The sequence below is a fragment of the Cyclopterus lumpus genome, chromosome 10 (assembly GCF_009769545.1).
Source record: "Cyclopterus lumpus isolate fCycLum1 chromosome 10, fCycLum1.pri, whole genome shotgun sequence".
Lineage (NCBI taxonomy): Eukaryota > Metazoa > Chordata > Actinopteri > Perciformes > Cyclopteridae > Cyclopterus > Cyclopterus lumpus.
Genome location: NC_046975.1, coordinates 14,593,385 through 14,613,774, shown reverse-complemented (window position 1 = coordinate 14,613,774; position 20,390 = coordinate 14,593,385). Strand labels below are relative to the sequence as shown.

Genomic DNA, 20,390 nt, shown 5'->3' with positions numbered 1-20,390 from the left:
GTCACTGTAAGACAGAATAGATGTTTTTGTCTTGATATATTATCTGCCTGTCTCTGACAAACACCCTGGCACATACCTGCTCTTGTGTGCAATGACTCAGCAACAAGAAATTTGAGCCTGGTATATTTCTCACATTTCATGATGCGCTGCGGCGTGCTGTGGCATTATTACAATGCTGGAGGCAAAGGGGTGCTTGACCTCCCTGACCCCTTCCAGTCACTTCCTCTTATATGTTTCTCTGGATTGTTTTAATTGCTTTCCAGGGAACACATTTTGAATGCTTTACACTTTATACTCCTTCACTTTTCTGTGCCGTCACAAAGTAGTCAATCCCAAGCTGATGGGAACCTTGTCTCTCAATGCTTAAACTCTGTGACCTGTGTCTAGGTAAGTTGAGATGTTACTGGCTCCCAGACACTGTTTACGTGGGCATCTGCCCATCTCCAAAACAATAGAGCTCTTCTCTATGTCAATAGGCCAACCTCAGCGATCAAACATCATTTTCTCCTTTTCATTTCATACACGTTCGAACGGGCGCTTTTGATCGATGCTCAAGAGAATGACATTCACATAATTGAGTTTTCTTCTTTTCATTGATCTCACCTCCTAGCAGTAATCCTTAAATCTCCAAGAACATTTCGTTCTTAAATGTATTAAATCCGACATAAAAGAGCTCAGTCCTAAGAAAGGTGTCAAGCTGGTGAAGAATCTCTCGATATCGGTGTCTTAAGAATGTGAGCAGCCGCCTGCCAAATGCTTGAAATCTACACGTCCAGACAGAGACCAAAACAGAGTGTGTATGCTTTTGTGCATGCGTGCGTGTGTGTGAAGTGTGTGTGTCTCCATATGTCGAAGACCTCAGATTTGTGTGCATATCAAGTGTATTACCATCTCTGTGTTTCTTAGTGCACGTTGGTCCTTTTTGCATGCACAACTGGATATGAATCTCTGTGTTGTTCACGTTAATGCTTGAACGCTCACCTCAATCTGCAAAGGAGTGTAACGGTGTACCTGTGTGGTGCGTGCGTGCAAAACAGATAAGAATGTTCTTTGGTTTCACAAGTGAACTTTGGACCTCTCGGCTACACGCAGGAGGGGAGGCAAATTTAGCCTACGATGTTTACCCGAGCTTTTAAACAATGCCTCGGGTGGCAAACCGTGTTGACTCACTCTGCTGTGCTGCTTCGAGACCAGGAAAACTCAAAAACACAATTTGCCTTGTGTACTCTCACCGACTCCAAGTTCAAGGGTCCCTTCAAGTGGAAGTATTTCCTGTTTGTTTCTCGGAGGAGAGCTTGAACCTTAACGTTGCCGTCAGCCAATCATTTGCTGCCAAACCCTCAACTCTGAAGATAATTTTTTATTTGTGGCAATCAATCTGCTGTGGAATTAATGCTGGCTTTGAGCGTATTCTCGATGGCAATCCCTCACAACTACAGTACGTTTGTTTTGTATTTCAAAGCAGGAAAATTAAATGTTCCCAGTGAGACTTGTCACAACCTCACAACAATTTTGCAATTATTCAAAAACACTTTGTTTTCGCAAATTGCAAAGTAGTGACACCATTAATGTGATTATTCAGCAGCACCGGCATTACGTACTTGCTTCGTTCAAACATTTGCATTCATTTCAAAGCGGCATGCTCAGTGAGCTGTGTTCAAGGAGAATCCCATTAGAAAAAGAGCAGCTCTTTGTTTTGTAACCTGAAAACCGCACTAATGGAAGTCGTGGCTCCAAATATTGAATGAATGCAATGTATTGTGATACTGTGCATGCTTACTGCATATGTTTATTTCAGTCACATCATTGTATTGTCTATGTGAGGTATCACCAAATATCCTGAAGTCTAGTTTCCATCTGTTCCCTTTTCCTCGATCTTGTCTACAAATGTGTGTGTCTGACCAAGAAAACAAAACCTAAACAACTCGAGTGGCCAATCACTGAAGCTTATAAGACTTGCGTCTTTGTGTGCGGGGAAGGCCTTTTGGCCTTTTGAAGGCAGGATAGGCAGGGGTTCCTGTACACTCCCAAACAACCTCTCAGCACTGGCTATCACTTTGTTCCCATTTTATTTGGATCACGCGGCAGCTTTTGATGCTGATCTTTCCCCCGACTGAATCACATCCTTAAATAGTGCTCTTGTGCTACACTATACATCCTGCTGAGCTGGTATCATTCACACACAAATGCAACAGTTAAAAAACTTTGAGGAGTGAAGAATTTATATATATAATTGATTATTTAATAAACTCGATTCAAGCTAAGGCTGAGACCGGAATGTAACTGTTAGCCCTTGTTAGTCACCTGCTTTTCAAATGTCTCGCAGTAATATGTTACAGCCTACATCAATTAAAATATATATGTCTATATTATGCAATATAACTTAAATACGAGGACAGTGTCAGTCAAAGTATAAGTAAAACAAGAACACCGTGCCATTGACATGATGCACAGCATCAGAGCGGATCCTTCAGTAATCTGTAGCCATGCAGGCATCTCCACAGTTGAATCCGATTTACATAATCTGTGTAAAGTGTAAATATACATACATGCAATTTATTACATAAACCATAAGAAACATAATATAATAACATGTTTGAACATAAGTAATTGTATTTAAAGTAAAACATAATTATTTTCCCATCAGTTGTTACATGATTTAACCATTTACTACTTTCAATTTTTAGACATATTAGGGTTTTAACCAAACATATATAGCATCCTCAAGGATGCAATTATTTCTATTACTTTTTCTTTTTGAAGTTACTTGCAATTAACACCGAATGGAGCATTGAGAATGATGTTGTAATGTGTGAGTTTATAGCCTGAACGTACTTGTTTTACAGTCTTCACGCGGGTGGCCGACATCTGGATGTACATTTCAGTTTTTCTCCCGAAGGAGATGTGGCTGCCTTAATTGCACTTTCTCATTAACGTTTCTCGAAGCGTTCTTCTATTAAACTCCAACATATTTTCCTTTTAAGACTATAAGAATGGGGCATGCACATCTGGTTGTGGCCTTGTATGTCTCTGCCTGTCCTATGACGGTAGGGGATCCTCACCACGCAGACAGGCTGAGGAAACATTGCGTACAGGACACCATGTTCTCTCGGCCCTCCTCTCGGTTTCCATGTGGGACTATTGCCAGTGTGCTCTTTCAGACTCCAGACTTAAAACCACTCCACATTTGGTGGAGTGGTTTTAATTTGTGATGCTATTAGGGAGTTATACAAGGTGCTGAATATACGCACGTTCCCTGTTTCACCACCTCACAGCTGCTCTTTGAGTTATATCAGGTTCCCCTTTGAAGGAAAGTGAAAAGCGGCCTGTGAATGGTTTCAACACAACTGTAACGCTTGGCTAGATTTATGTGCATATTTACCTACAGTATATACTCAACATAGCTTGACGTCTGACTGCATAGATGAAAAGAAATGCTTCCTTTTGAGGGCGTTATTTGGACCTGTACTTGTATTCTTCAGCGTGGTTTAGTTGCCGTACATAATAGATCACTTGTTATTATATCATTGCCTTTGAGATTTACAGCTCTCTTTTATCTGAGTCACAGCATGCTGTGTGGAAATAGACAGGCCGATTGAATAATGACTTGAGTCATTCCTGTGGTCTTGTTGAAGGAGAATAATATAATTTGTTTGGCTTGTGGAGATCACTGGGATTTTGCTTTACAAGGAGGTAAGTGATACGTTTGAAGTTTCCTTTACAACAATATCAAATAGATATGTTTTTTTGTAATTGACAACATTTCACGAGCATGATTCATCATACGACTTAGATTGTGTTACGAAGCTTTGGCGCCACAGGGCAGAGAGGGACTGAGCGTTGGCACAAAATGTTAAAGCAAGCGTACGACAAAATTAATTAAATACAAGTATTACACGTATGATTCATACATCTACTGGTAGAATGCAGTTACAAAATATATGTATGTCTGCTTTTTTTAATGCAGACGTTTAAGTTTGATGCACTTTCTTTCAACAATGACCGGCAATGACTCGTCTCGAATGTATCCGTGGGAAAATAGTCGTTGCTCCATCGTCATCTCGCAGGTGACAAAGGATTCGCTTTAATGCTCAGCGGCGGAGCCTGCTGGAGTCTGTGGGAACGTTTCTGTGTTTGGATGACACTGACAGCGATACTTAGCAGGGTGCCTATCATCCAGTTAAATCCAGATCGTGCTGACAAGGCTAGACGTGCATGAGCATGCACATATGCAAGCGTGTGGCGAACCGCACGCATCGACATACACATGGGCAAACAAAAACACAAGCAAGCACACAAACACACACCAGGGGACGGCCCATCGAGGGCCCAGCTCCCTCCAGTGTTGTCCCAGTTGCCGGTGACTTGGGTCACACAGCTGCAAAAAGAGGAGGAAGGTGGAGAGACAGAGAGAAGGAGAGATTGAGGGGGAGGAATGGATTGAAAGAAGGAGGCGGTAACATTAGAGTGAGGCATACTTTAGTGAAGAATGAAGGTAATTAAGGAAAGAAAGAGGGATTACGGTATAATGATGTACGTGGGCGAAGGGGTAGTTGAGAAAAGAGTGTCTCCCTCCTGTTTCTTTCATCTGTTTAACTTGTTGATTCCATTAGTTGTTTCAAGGAATAATTCATTAGTGAAATGATCTATTTGTCATGATGATCCTGTTGCTTCTTGTCATCCCCTCACTCTGTCGCTTTCCTCTAACAAAACTACCGGTACCTATTTTTTAAAATCAGATTTAGTTTGTCATTTCACCTCTTGAAAAATGCATGCAGACTGTTCACTGCTTTGTGTTGTAAAGCAATTAAGAGGTTGGGCCATAAAGATGCTTAGCCATCGTTTAGTAGTTATATTCACTGAGCACATATGCAGCCATTTAAAGAAGGATCCACTCCATCACACTCACGCTACATCTCAAGCGGCTATCGTTTCAATATATTCTAATTCAAAGATGCTCAGCCGTCACTTCGCAGATATATTTACGTACAGCACAGATGCTACCAACCTTCTTTGTGACATCCTTGTTGGACAGGTTAGATCTGATAGTGAAGTATCACCAATTGCTGTGATTCAACAGTAGATCAGCTTCACAGCACACACACTAGATTTCCATTTTTCAGCACCATTGACAGTCTGAGGGCGACTCAGGTTAGAAATAGATACACACAACCACACCAAATATGACAGCTGAGGTATACAGGACACTAAAGTAGCATAGAACGATGAATATAGACAGATGGCACTGAACTCTATAACCTTTTGTTCTGGGACATGATCCAGCCAACAGAGTATTTATCATAGGAGCCATGCGAAGTTGCAGCTATGCCACTGCTTTGGAACCAGTCTTTTGAGTATTCACTTTGTATGCGAGTAATTAGCATGTTTCATAAGTAAAAGATAAACCCTGTTTCTTTACTCCATAAATATATACACTGATTAGATTTGAAACCCAAATAGATTGTAGTGACCTGTATCTAATTACATCACAAGGAAATCCAGCAGCTTTCTTGAAAAAGGTTGAGGTAAACTAGGCGACCCGTACCGACTCGAAGGGCTTAGACGTTGCTAATAACATATTCCGCTGCTATTTCACACAACATGGCCAATTGCGTCCACAACCTATGACCTTATGCAGAGCATCAACAGAGCCATTAGTGAGAGCACTTAGTGGCTTCCTTAGAGTCCAATCCCTTATATTTCATAGCTGACAATCTGACAGCTGCACAAATGGTAATCATATAAGTTACGGGGGCTATACTGGACTGTTATTTCCTTTTAGAGGGATGCTGGGATGGGGGATGAATGTGGCCTGACAGGGGTTCACCATACTGCCATTTTCCCGAGCGTACTCCTCTGGGTCTTGGCTCGATTTCAGTATTTTCACAGTAAATCTAGCCTGGACATTCCCCCCATTATAGCACAAGGTACATCTTTACGTTATGGCCTGAAGCTGTCTGGCTTCTGCTGAATCACAGCCTGGTGCCAGATGCTGTCAAGTCCCCAAGCTTGTTAACTGCAAAATACTGCACGGAGCACGATTAGCTACTGTACTGCTTGTCCTGCTGTAAATTGCTATTAGTTCCAGGGAAGGCTACTGTTAATTAACTTATTGTGAAATTAAGTAGAAATTAAGCATTTAAGTGGCCCTTTTCTGTCTGGGAAAATTGAATCAAGGAGCAGTTCCTGCCTTGTCTTCTTGGTGGTAATGAACAAAGCTTAGCATGTCGCCAAGCAGAATTTAGTCGTAGCAAATGAGATGCTCTTATAAAGGGACTAATGAGTTACAGTTCCTCACATATGCTAAAAAGTACAAAACACACACACACCTGTTTGTGGTGTCCTCTGATTTCCACCTGCCTTTATGGGTTTACAGGAGAATTAATGCTTCTATGTTTCATAAGATTCACATCATGATTAAAACCCTTCTGTAGCTAAGTACAGCCTATTAAAAACAGGTCTTCAGGTACAATGTTTTAACTGTTAAAGCCTTCAACTATGCGACTTGAAACCTGGTGTTACAGGATGTTTGACATCACTGCCATCACAGAATTACATGAGAGCAAAAGTCAGTCTTATTCCTGTGCTCCCTTTCTTCAGCGATTTCAGGGAAATACATTTCTATGAACTGCTGTTCCGGGCAAGTAACCCTGAATAATTATTGTGAGCAGTGGATGTTAGAAACTGATCTGAGTGAACCTGAAATTCCATAACTATGGCACATTTAGTTGACTTTGCATGATGACATTTAGCCGGCAAAATTGTCTATACTATTTGATTATAGATTGCTATAAATCTAATTTTCTTGCAATCTTATTCTTCTAAAAGTGATACTGTAGTAGACTCACATCTATGAAGCTCCCTAAAGTTATTGCTTGACATTTTGTTTATTATATGTTTACGAATTTCTACCCTAATGGCACAAAAGATTACATTAATTCCTATCTTTATAAATGTCAATATGCAAACGCTACAACCCAAAAGACACATCTTCAAAAAGACAACATGCAGAAACTGGTTTTACAAGACTTTCTGCCATGTAACACCACAATCTGTGCTGTCTGTGTAGAATATCAAATGTCAAAACATTCCACTCGCCAACATGATGGATTTAATCCAGACTAGAGACATTAATACCAACCTGTCAAACTGGAAAAAAGTTTATAGTTAATGATGGCGGGAGTGGCATGTTACACCTTTACCAGCAGCATTAGCTCTCCAAACATGAGATTAATTACTACCCTCATGACAAAAAGAGGCTTACTGAAACTGACAAACCCACTTGTCAGAGTGTATGAGCGTACAGGGAACACGCACACACGCAATCTGAAATGTTACAAAAGAAGCCACTGAATTCATCTCCCTCAGTTTAATTTGACATACAACCTCTAAGAGATGAACTCAACATGTTTCTGTGGTGGAGAGCTCCAAATTAATTTCATATAATTGATCATATGAGCAAAACAACCCTTTGACGTTTGCTCTTATTTGGCTGCCTTACATTTTCTGGAAAAATCTGATGGCGGTCGGATAAGGTCATTTCCATGGAGAGCGAGTTTGTTTCACACGATGCAACAATGGCTCAACTATGTGTTTTATTACACAATATTACCTCTGATTTAATGAGGCATGGAGATCGGCATTGCTCCTTTTAGATAAACTCTGAAAAAATTATCTTTTGCTTTGTCTGCCCGAAACAGACACTCCAGCAGTGTTGAGATGAAGCGATTCCCTTTCAGGGAAATGTCATTTTCCTTGTGACTCTGGGGCATTGTGTTCAACTGGATTGGAATACACATCATACACGTGCCAGTCAGAGCGTGGCACTCACAGCTATGGCTGGACATCCAGAGGTATCGCCAGCGCTCTATTGTCTCTTTGTGCTTTGAGAACACAGTTGCTGACAACAAAACTGCCACAGAACAGCGAGCAAACGGCCAGACGACTCCTGCCTCTCCAGCAGCACCTTCATTTGGAAGCCAAGATGGGACACACTCAGACGCGCCCCGCTGAAGTCGCGCCATTTGGGGCTACGCCACCCTGTCCCAGGACGCTGTGCGCCCTCCGCCTGGCCGAACCGGCCCACAGATTCTGCTGCCACTACCAGCACTTCAGCTACCCTGAGAGAGCTATGAGTTACTCGCCCCCTTACTCACCGAGTCTGTTCAAGAGGCCAGATCGGCGGTAAGTGGGGGACAGGGGAGGGGAGTGTATCTTGCGAGTGAGACAGAGGGCATGACAGTGATGTGTGTCAGTGACAGACCTGTTAAAAGGCACATTATCGACAGTTTGGGAGAAGAAGGATGGTAATGGTAGCGTGTCACTCTCAAAATGTTGCAGTATTTGTCATGAAATGGCTCGAATTACAATTCACATGTAAAGCAGCACCTTAACAGTTTTTCAAAATGCCCAATCTTGCCAAATGTCATCTGTTGAGTTTCCGGGTAATTGTTGGCTGCAGCGTTAAATGCAAGCATAACGTAATATCTCTGGCGGCCCTCAGATAACAATGTCAGTCTTGTCATCCTTTTCTGCATGTACTGCACGTTTGATACAAGCTATCACGTACAGTGACATTACATGCGATCAAAGGGCAGAGATTGACAGCCTGTTCAATTTATTGAAAAACCTCAGCGGCGAGAGGCCATGTGCCTCGTTTCTATTCATGGCTCCGGAGACTTATAGGTGACGTGATAATAATGAGCGCCGCTGGGGGGGTCCTCGTGTTTGCAGTGTTCTGTATTCATAGGTTGTAACCGCTCTCGTTGCCCACAATGACAGCTTCCTCTGAGACGGCCTCTGGCTGCAGCCTATGGCAGGGCTGTGTGTTCCCGGGCCACACTCTCCTACGCCATGCATTCCTAATTATGAGAGTGCAGATGGGACACACAGAGTAAAGAAAAGACCCTTTGTCCGAGAAGAGATCTCAAACTGATAGATTTAGTTTTGTCTGTGGAGTTGACCACCAGTGTTTCTTGTTGGGCTGCGTTGTGTTCATATCGAATTTGGTGCGACCGAACCCCAAAACGCCAGTCGTTGGAGGCCTGTCTCAGATTCTTTCTTCTTCAGGCCTTGGTAAAGATAATCACAGTATTATATAACACGGTTGGCTCTTGCACATGGGACATCTGATGGACGCCGAGGCCCATCACTGTGGAGTGACTCACTGGATTTGGCGCACGGCAAACATGGTCATAGAAAACATGCAGACACAATTTAAACTAGAACTGCTTATGTTGTTTGTACTTGGTATGTGTGTTGTAGCTGATATTAAGCTTAGGGCATCCTAGTTGACACTGTCGACATCTTACTGCATGTGGCTCATTAGGTATATCTTACTTGAACCGTGCAGGAACGCTTCCCACTCGTATCTGGTGCATCTCGGCAGAACCACAGGCTTCCACCACAGTGCCGTGACTCCCCCCTATGGTAAATGGAACTATCACAGCGGGGCAAGGTAATACACCAGCCCCTCATTGCCAGAACAAGGTCTGATATTAAACCTGGCAGCTGTACTCTCACGGCACAACATCTGGGACGACAGGCACTATGGGCCCTAATACTCAGTCAATGTTCTTTCTGCTGAGCCTTGTTAGGCCTACCAACAGTCAGACTTTCCACTCTCATTATTTTGTTGCATAACAGAACTTTTCTCCAAAGGACGTGGCAGGGTGTAGTTTGATATGCAATGATCAGAGAGTAGGCTCTTGGTCTTTTGTTATCATTTAAAATCCATGTTTTCTTTTCCGAAGCAGTGCAAACTCTTTTAGGACATTTAAAGGAAATATATATATATATATACATATATATATATATATATATATATATATATATATATATATATATATATATATATATATATACACATTTATACACATAGCTTTTCATAGGATATATATGAACCAAATGTAATGGCTTGCCATGTTTTATATATAAGATATTGTTTATATTGTTTGCTTCAATGATTTGTACATTTGTTTTGTTGATATAGTAAATACTATTAGACATAAGACCGACTCAGAGGATCATTAATTTTGATAGCAGGTCTGTTTTTCTCTGTTGTCGACTTCTAACAGAAATTGTTTATTACACGTTGCAGGATGCTCAGTACAGTTGCGCCACATGTTGTGCAATGTCTGTTCAAAATTGTATGTGAAGTGCAAGAGGTCAGGTCAAGAGAACAGTGCTTTGGACTCATTCCTGTATGCCCTCCCAATGAGTTGAGTGGAAATTCATACTCAATATAAGTTGTGGGACAAACAACTCATGCATTACAATCTTGTGTGAAAATATGCTTGACTGGTTGTTTAGTCCACATGTTAAGGTGAACTAGTGCAACCCAAACTAACAAGTAGAAGGCTATCGTATGCAAACAATAAATACGTGAATGCATTTTTATTTCTATTTTACCTTTATGTACCCGAAAAGTCAATTGAGAACAATGACCAAAAAGGCAGCAACAGGAGCAACTCGTTGACAAACAAATATAACATAGAACAATATCAATTAATCGTATACAAAAATTACAACACCATACATGAAAGACTGATTGGCAGGAAAAACTGGAGTAGTTGATTTTTGGGGTCAGGAAAAGTTGGCGGAAAATTCCGTAGTGAACACTGCGTCCAGAAATGGAGCCTTTGTTATTGACATTGCCACCTACGGGATGGTGTATTCTACGTGTTTACCACTAGAGGCCGATAGAGTTCAGGTACGGACTGAGGGGAAATGTACCGGGGAGAGGGTGGAACAGTTCCTTTGCATTAGTGTGTAAAGTGCACGACATTCCGTTATAGTATGTTGCATTTTGTAACAAACAACAATAAAGTCATGCGAACAACATGTTTGTTGTCATTACCGTGTAGTAATAAAGGACAGTTTGCGGACCTATTTTAAGTTGTAAAATGTTACATTTGGCAAATCAAGAACTATTAAATACCTATTTCTTTTGTTTAAATATAACATACACCAAACACGTTAAGTTGCTTGATTTAATTTAATTGATTCACGTGAATGTCAGATGCTATGAATCCTCTCGACATCCTTTCTGTGGCCAGATCGAGTTTTTATTTAATAGCAACACGAGTGACTTATTTCTGCAGAACTACTGTGATTCCATTGGTTGGGATGGAGCTTATGAGGACGTTGTTGCAGTGACTACCGACCTCGGTCTGCGGGTTAACTGCAAAAGCCAGTGGGGCAGAAGAAAAGTTCAGAAACAGGACAAATGCAATGCTGCATTCAAATGCTCATTTAAAACTCGTTTATTTTCGGGTATTCCTTTTGTTTACTAATAGGAAGCTTTAATGCAACCTAAACTGCATTGTTTTTCTTGCATTCGTTTTGTTTTTATAAATTAACTGGTTGAAAGGGGTATTTAGCCATTTTTCCAATGAGAATAAGGATGTCAAATGCATTTTAATGGAACGATAACATCAAATTGTTTAGTCTTTTATTGATTGTTGATGAGATATCCTTCTGCCTATCATATTCATACTCTAACAACCAGAAATATATAAACAATGTAAAATGAAAAGCTATCATACTATCAGATAAGCATTGAATACGTCAATGGAGCCCACCTTAACCTATATGACTTACATTCATAGTTTGCTAAATATGTTTGTACAGTTGGGGAGCAGAGAAATACTACTAGAGCCAGCCTCGTGAATACTTGAGCTTCTTTGTCATCTCCCACTGAAGGTTTTATTGTGCAAAAAGTTGAGGTTGGGACGTATCAGTGGTCCAAAATCCATGTTTTTCCATACGGCCAGGAAGGCGCCCTTAAACCCCGACCCTCCAACTCATTTGACTAAAATATGCGCGCGTCAGATGACGTCACGAGGCAAGCCATTCAAATAGCAGCCGGTGGCAGAAATAGCATCAGACAGTCGCCCGTTTAAACCGGCGAAGCTCCCACCCCGACACAGCACTCCGCTCAGGCGAGTGCATCGCGACGACAGACCGAACTCACTCCGGATATAACGTTACCCTTAAGAGGACCAACCCAGCCGCAAACCTGGCGAGAAGCGTGATCCAAACGAGTCTGGTACTCAACATGAGCACGGAGATGTTCGGCAAAACACCCATGGAGGTGGCCGTCTACCAGTTACACAACTTCTCCATCTCCTTCTTCTCCTCGTTTCTCGGAGGAGACGTTGTGTCGGTCAAACTTGACAACAGGTAAATATCCGACACAAGTCGCCGCATGTTGAATGACCGCGTGTTGCTATTATTTCTGCAATAATGCGCTTGTTATGAATCGGAGCGCGAGCACTCGTGTCTTTTGCTGCAGGCCTCCAGCCAACCTTACTGTATTTTCATAAAGGCGTTCAAAAACAACTCGCGCTCGCGTGCGATGTGTGATCTAATTTGTTATGACAAAATGCCCCGAAGTGCCGTCTGCTCGGCTCCCTGTCTCGCTGCTGCTGTTTATTTGGACTTTGCGCGGATGTGTGTGTGTGTGTGCGCGCGTGCGCCTTGTTCTGTCTCGCTCTGTTTCCTCACACACTCTGTGCTCGTTCCATGACTCCCTAAATAAAAGCCTGATAGTACTCACAAAGCGATCCACATGCAGGTTAAAGACTTTTCCTTTCTGTTTCGAATGCTTTGTGCGTCTCTGCCAAACAACATGACTCATTCAGGAAGCAGCAACGTGTTTTTCTTAATAGTTGAACACTTTGGGGCTTGACTTTGTTGTAAAGGCGTTGAACGGTTAAATTGACCCTCTTTTTCTCCTCCTCTGCAGTGCCTCTGGTGCTAGTGTTGTGGCCATCGACAACAAGATTGAACAGGCGATGGTAAGCCCAGATAACCAACACAAGCATAGGTTGCACTCTGCCAACACACTGACCTCCTCCACATGCTGTTTCCCCCAATTCACAAAACCAGCACTTTATGAATGCCCAAGGAAGTCCCTGTTCACCGGCGACTGTATGCTTTGTTCACGTGACAACAAGTGCAGGGATTCCAAAACAAAACAAGAGACTGGCGACATTTATGCTGCACAGAATTATTGAAAACACCCTTGAGTCAAAGTTGTAACATCTACACTTATCTGTATCTCGCAAGAGATCCATGCCAGCAAATAATGGTGTAGAATAATGCAAAACCCATAATTGTATTATTTTAACGCATACATCAGCTGTGCAGCCAAGCAGATTCCTCTGCTTCTCTATCTAAACTGATCCATTTCCGTTTTAAAATTTTTTTTTTCATGGCAGGATCTTGTCAAGAACCACCTGATGTACGCGGTGCGTGAGGAGGTGGAGGTCCTCAAAGAGCAGATCAAAGAGCTGGCAGAGAAGAACAACCAGCTGGAAAGGGAGAACTACCTGCTGAAGAACCTGGCCAGTCCCGAGCAGCTGGAGAAGTTCCAGTCTCGCATCCCGACAGACGTGCTGTTGCCCCTGGACAATCTGATCGCCCAGGTGACCCCAGACCAGCACCAACCCTGCAGCCACAGCACTGGCTCTGCTGTATAAGTGGCTCTGCCTTGGGCCAAGCAGAGCCACTGTCTCTTTACAGTAATGGACCTCCATTTGAACGTAAGCGTTACAAAGTCGCTGCCGTCGAGAACCCTTCGTAACCACGAAGGTGACGCATCGGGGCTGTAAATGACCGATGAGACACACGAGGACTGTTGACACCGATAAGCACAAAACAGAACTTAAGACTCTCTGACCGGTGCGGCGTCAGGCTGATACTGTCCGACTCTCTGTGGTCGTCTCTCTGTGTAGACAAAAGCGCTGAGGATAGAAAGAGGGCTGACTAGACACACTGACGAGCGCTTGCTTTCAGACGGCAAGGGGCGGGGGGCTTTCCCTGCCTTGCCGAACCCTGCCAACAAACGCCCTTTGCTCGAGAGCGAGAGAGAGGGGTAAGGAGGTGTTGATCGGGCTGGCCCCGCAGGTGCTAACTTGGAAAGGGTTGGAGGTTGCTCCCCACTCACCCGGAGGAGACTCATCTGAGGCGGTCCTCCGCATCTTAAACCATGTTTATGTGGATACGTCTGCTCTCGTAATCCAAGTTTCAAGCCCTCCCCCCCTCCCCCCCCCCCCCAAACACACGTCAGACACATAACGACAACTTCTCCTGTGCTTCCAATGTATTGCTCATGTGTTCATGTACATCTTTGCATAACAAGAATAATCATCAGGATAAGCTAAGGCAACAGAGGTGGAGGTTAATGCAGTACAGCCGATTAGCGCTGATGCACTGCTGCAGTAGACTGACCAGTGTACTGTAATGATTCATAACATGTAAACTTGCATTGCCAACAGTTGGGGCTTGCTTTTTTTTTATGGGGGGAATTAATCCAGCTGTATCTCGGGTTTTTGTTTCTGATTCTGAACACAAATCAGTTTGTAAAAAAAATAGGAGCAAGTGGTCTTAAAATATTGTTTTGTAATCTTGGGTAACTACTATGTACATTGAGGTGAACGTAGTACAGCTGGCGAGCAGACGCCAGCATTTGTCGCTGCAGATGCACTCCTGATTTTAGCAGCTCCGTCCAGTATCTGGTCTGTTACTTGCTCAGATGTCAACTGGAAAACGATGGCATGACAACATTGCCTGTCCTTAGTAAGAGAGAAACACATTTCAACACTGAGCTCTGTTGTTTTTTAGCTACCAAAGACTTTTTTTTTGACAGTTTTATTTTGTTTCTACTCACAACTGAAGCCGAGCAAACCAGGACCATGTGTACACAACTTCACAGGGAGAAGACTTGTTTGTAGCTAGTGCTAAAGTTTGTATGTGTTTTTGTAAAGATAATGGTATTGTTGCTGTAAAGTATCCTCGAAAAAGTTGTTCACTATGGTGTTTGGATACAACTGCACATTTGCAATAAACCTTATGTTTACATAATACAATATGTCGACACACTGTCTTTTGTTCATCAAATGCGCCCAAATTGTGTGTGAGTGTGAGATGGCTGCAACAACACCCACGAGGATTTCATTTTCTGGTGCTAAAATAAGAACCTTTTCTTATGAAATCCTTCTCCAGGGTAACCAACACATTGTCTGTTTGTAAAATTGACCTTGGAGGTTGGAGCAACTCCATCACAACATTTAATTTACATTTGCACTTGCATAAGAAACCTGACTAGGCTACTAGCTTCAGGGACACCACTTTACCCAACTTCAAAACATGACTTCTTCCTTCACACTACTTAATTTATCTGCTGACGGGGCAAAGTGACCTCTTTTAAAGTGGGTGTTGACATTGACCTCTGCAAGAGAGAGGGTCAAAGAACAAAAAACACAAAAGTTCAAGCAGGGGTCGGCTACTACCGGTAATTTATTTATATCTGCCTGGTCATGTGCAGCATATGATTTGTAGCATCTTGCCCCTCAGACTGAGAAAAGACTTGTCTCCGACTTTGAAGAAAAGCATAAAAACTTGTCCCAAAGTCAAAAACAGTGACCACTAATGACATTGAAGTAATAATAGCTGGTTGCCTGAGTTAAAAAAAAGTTTGTCCGAGTAGCATTTCCCTTCAGACACATTGGCAGCCAGTCAGTTCGGTGTGTGTGTAACTAGATATGTTACGGTTTCCCTGGTGTGTACACATGGCAGGCATCCATCTGTCGCTGAGAACCGAGCCTCAGCTCGGGGCCAGAATCCCCACCGTTATATAAAATAGCACCAGAGGAAACCCAGTGGCTCCCCCATTGCTCGAGTTTACCCACAAAACTGTGGTCCCTCCCAAAATTGATTCTATGTGACCAATATGGCTGCGGTGAAATACTTTCTGTTCGAGTGGCAGGCAGGGCATTGACTGGAGGACATTGGTTCAACATCGCGAAGAGAAGGGAGACCGCTAAGACGATAACTGGAGGCAGTCTTTCTACTTATCTAGATACACCTCGTGCATATAAATGAAAACAGGTCGCAGTGTCGGCCACAGCAGGAAGTCGTGCTAAAGTTTAATCGTACTTGTGTTGATGTCTAAGGCAGCCTCGAACACAGTGGAAAGATTCCTCTGGCTGCACAGCTAGCGTGTACATGCCACAGAGGCTCACAACAAGTCTGAGGAAAATGTGGACTTTGTTTTGATTTGACTAGTTTGCTTTAACAATCGTTCTGTTATTCCATTTGGGGAATCATTTAGGAACAGTGAGTTGAAGCATCATCATCAATCAAACACAGATTACACCCCCGTTTAAAAGCTCCCTAGCTGATGTGTGTTCACATTAATTTGTTAACGAGTAAAGGCTCGCACCCATTTCTCGCTTCCGCCGCACTTCCTGAAAAGGCAAAAACACGGCCGATGCGAGTCGAAGCATCAGTGATTCACTTGCTAGAAATATAAGTGTCGGAAGAACCATTCCATTCCATTTCTATTATCCAAACCGCTTATCCTGCGGGGCACTGGAGCCGATCCCAGCTTGACATTGGGCGAAGGTAGGGTTCACCCTGGACAGGTCGCCAGTCCATCTCAGGGCCCATAGAGAGACAGATAACCATTCACGCCATTCACATTCACAACTACTGCCAATTTTAGAGTCCAATTAACCTGCATGTCTTTAGTATGTGGGAGGAAGCCGGAGAACCCGGAGGGAACCCATGCTGCCACGGGGAGAACATGCAAACTCCACACAGAAGGACTACCCAGAAGAACCTTCAGTGTGAAATTAGACTTTAGATTGGAGCTCGCTTGAAACTAGGCCGCCGAGAGAAGAAGAATTTGTGTTGGATTGCCGGTGTTATGCAATGAAAAGAAACTAAAAAAGAACATCTGTTTTGGATGGAAATTCAAGGGTTGTGGTGGGATAAGCGGGCTCTGCCTCAATGTGGTGGGGATTGCATGCTGGGGAAACATTTGGTCTGACTAATTTTCATGTAGACATACACAACTTATGTGTGCCCTGAATGTCAGAATATTCATGCATGTCAACATTAAAGTCAAAGCCGAATGAGACAAATGTCAAATTTGAGCTGTGTGCCATGCTGTAATGTAGCGTTGTGCTATTTCCAAAGCAGTTCAAAAGAGCTTCAAATTGTTGATGACGGACGGTTATATGATATGCAAAATGTTCCCTTCTTGCTCTTACACATGATTACTAGCTTCAGGGACACAACCCTTTACCCAACTTCAAAACGTTATATCTTCCTTCACACTTTCACACAAAATGACCTCTTTAAAGTGGGTGTTGACATTGGCCTCTGCAAGAGAGAGGGTCAAAGAACAAAAAACAACACAAAAGTTCAAGCAGGGGTCAGTTACTACCTGTCAGAGCCAGATTTATTTATTTATTTATTTATATCTCCCTCATGGCTGCGTGCCAGTAACGGCTTCAGTTCAGGAGACACAGCTCTTTCCTCTGTAACTTCCTCAAATGTACAAAGTTCAGCCACGCAGACAAAGCCTTGAATCATTGGATAAGCATTTGTAAATCTGATGTTGCCATGTGTCCTAGAACATGTTTATTTTTATTTTCGTCCATATATGACATAATGGGCCAAGTAGTAATCCTCAAAGACGTCAACATTAGAAAAGAATAGTGCTTACTTTGCCTGGTTTTGGGGAAATTAACTGTTGTTTTGGATTTAAAAGGTCCAAACTGATGAATATTATGAGACATGCTGTCTGGGCGTTAAATCAGTTGCATTGCTAACGGTCTGTGGTTCCAGTGTCTGGAGTTTGTCATGCATCTAGAAAGGTGAATGTGAGAGTCTGACCTCGATCCAAGCTGTTGGTTTGATTTATTATCTTTAATAAAGCTAGTTAGTCTATGTGTGTCTAGTGATGTGCGAAAAACATGAAGAAGCCGTTTTTTGTTCTGAACAGTTTTACCAGTGATAAAGAAAAAACATGCATTTTAGAATCTTGGGTTGAAACCTTAAAACTCAAAATGTATCACGGGATAAGATAAAACATCTTAAATCTGATTCGGTTGTCTTTCAGAAAAATTGAGGCTAAAAGACATCTAAATTAAAACAGCACAGCGATAATTCTGGTGCCTTCGTGGCTATCGAGTGAGTGATCTCTTGAGAACCTCTTGTGTTTCTTTCCTCGACGCTGTCCGCTGTGTTTGCAACCCAACTGATCAAAGTTGCTTTGGAATGCGGCGAGCTCAGGACATCTTATTCATAAAGACAAAAGGTCAGGAGACACTGGTTACGGATTCATGAGATACCCCGGATTCATGGCACCACTGCACAGCAAGAGCCTGCCCATAATGTACAGCCCCGCTGACCTCCGCATTACCATGTGACACATGCAGGGTCAAAGGGGAGATGGTTGCATAACCTGTTTCATACTCAAAATGTACATTTCTGAAGCGACGTTTCTTCATAACGGTGGTCACCAGTCACACGATTGTCCTTATTATTGTTTGACATAATAGGACACGACTGGAAAGAGAATCTCTGTCAAATAAACATTGAATAAAAAACTATCTTCTACTTCTAAAATCAAAAACACTGAAATGTGGGGAACTGAAATGAATGAAAAAGTCTGACAACCAATCAACTCTATTGCACATTTGTATGGGTACTGGATGTGTATATATACATTCAAGACTTGTAATAGCTATAAATAATGATAACAATACACAGAGGGGCCACATTGTTGTGTTGCACGATTGCAGTTCAGTGCTGCACGGTTGTAATTCTGGCAATCTCTTGATCCTATATTTAACATCTTTTATAGGACAAGCAATAAAAATGCAAGTGAACATCGTGACAAATTAAAGTTAAATTCTAAAGTTTTTATTCTCTGCAATACCTAAAGACGTGGGTGGTTGCCAAGCCTTCAGTAAAGTAATGTACACAGACAGAGTTGAGTTTATAGAACCGCTCACTGCGGCATGTTTGTGGTCATGCTCCTTGTTGCCACAACAGTTATTTGGTATTGTTTTGGAGGAATTATGCAACTCTCCCTCCTCCACTGTGGTCTAACAGTGTGACTGTGTGCGGTAAACATCCCTCGCCCTCTGTACTAGTTTCAACCCATGCGAAGAGAGCTGTCAGTGGGCAGCAGGAAGTCTAAGATATAAACAGGGCAGGACATGACCTCCAGACAACCTTGGGAATAGAGTTGTGTTGTAGAGTCCTGCTAGAGGCTTTGCCTTTGATTCCTTTGCACACATGATAAAGAAAAAGTTAATTAATAACGTTTGATAACATTGTGAATACCGTCTGTTACATGTAGAAAGATCTGAACAAGTGTTCATCGATCACGATCCTTGTAGCAGACAGACTTTTAGATTATAAAAGAGACGTTTGCTACATTTTAATGTGCAGGCTGAAGAGGGATTTCTTTGTTCATGTACAAAATGAGCCATAATACCTTCTTGACAGCGACACAATGTTCCCAAATCCAGGTTTAGTCTCCACGCATTATGTGGTGTAGGGGGGAGTTGGCTGGGTGGCCACATAAGAAAGTCATGGGAGGCATGGCACACATATCAAAATAGAAAAACAGATGATGATAATAACTCTCACTGTCCTATTCCTCTGTTGTGACATGCATGGCAGGAAAAAAACTGTGAAACAAGTGAAAGAAACCAGCACCGTAGCATTTACTGCTCAACAGTACCCTATTGGAACATTTACATTTTAACACTGTTGTAGATTATTTCCCCGGATATACTTTAGTGATAAACTTTACTATACATTAAATCAATCGAACATTTCAGGTTACAAACGTATGTTCTAAAAGTAACAGTACAGCTGGAAGTCACAAGTGGTAATCGCATTTCTTTCCTTTTTTTCCCCCCTATCTTCTCCAGAAGTGAAAAGCTAACGTTAGGCTACAGACAAACTTACACCACAGTCGCATGACCACAACTAAGCAGAAGGCACCAGTGTTCAAAAGCGAATCATAGATTTGAATGTTTACACCTGTAAATGTCGTCTGTGAAAAAAAGCCTCACCTTCTTGTAGCAGCTTTGAAACAGTTGCAATGCAATAAATGAAAAGGCTGAAATGGCAAAACGATAACAGACATCATTTACAGTTATAGATAAGATGTCCATGTGAATGTTCACTTGAGGTCTGGATGTGTGTTTTTTCAAAACTCAGTAAACCGTTGTTCCATTTGAGACAGACTGGAGTAATAGAGTGTTATTGTCATTGGTCTTTGTCACAGTCACACATTGTCCCTGCTGGTTATGAAAACATTTGTGGAATTCAGGTAAACATGGTGCGAAGAAAACACTTGATAAGAAAACATATGTTTCGTGTGTGATCGGTGGGCCACGTGAGCTGGAGATGCCTTCGTTCTCATGGTGTAAGTGAGCTTGAGCGTGTCCTCTCAGATCAGGTCTTGTGACAGTTTCCACATTGAATCCTTGGAAATTCACAAGTTGAGGAAAGAAGAGCAGAGTTCTCCTTTTCCCAGTGCTTTCCAATTTCTCAACATATCTTGTGCAAATGCC

At 42.4% G+C, this 20,390-nt stretch overlaps 1 protein-coding gene across 6 annotated transcripts in view; it reads left to right on the top strand.

Moving 5' to 3' along the window:
* The window catches only part of tsc22d3 (TSC22 domain family, member 3), a 30,066-nt gene extending 15,191 nt beyond the window's left edge, over positions 1–14,875 (top strand). The window contains exons 2-5 of one of the 6 annotated variants that reach the window (XM_034544070.1): positions 7,891–8,184; positions 9,353–9,457; positions 12,749–12,800; positions 13,224–14,875. In XM_034544070.1, the coding sequence (XP_034399961.1) occupies positions 7,891–8,184; positions 9,353–9,457; positions 12,749–12,800; positions 13,224–13,484 (712 nt within the window). In that variant the 3' untranslated portion in view covers positions 13,485–14,875. Of the gene's footprint in view, positions 1–7,890; positions 8,185–9,352; positions 9,458–11,843; positions 12,184–12,748; positions 12,801–13,223 lie in introns of those variants that run through there. The other 5 variants (XM_034544074.1, XM_034544071.1, XM_034544072.1 and 2 more) reach the window with 5 other exon arrangements.
* Positions 14,876–20,390: the final 5,515 nt, after the last annotated feature.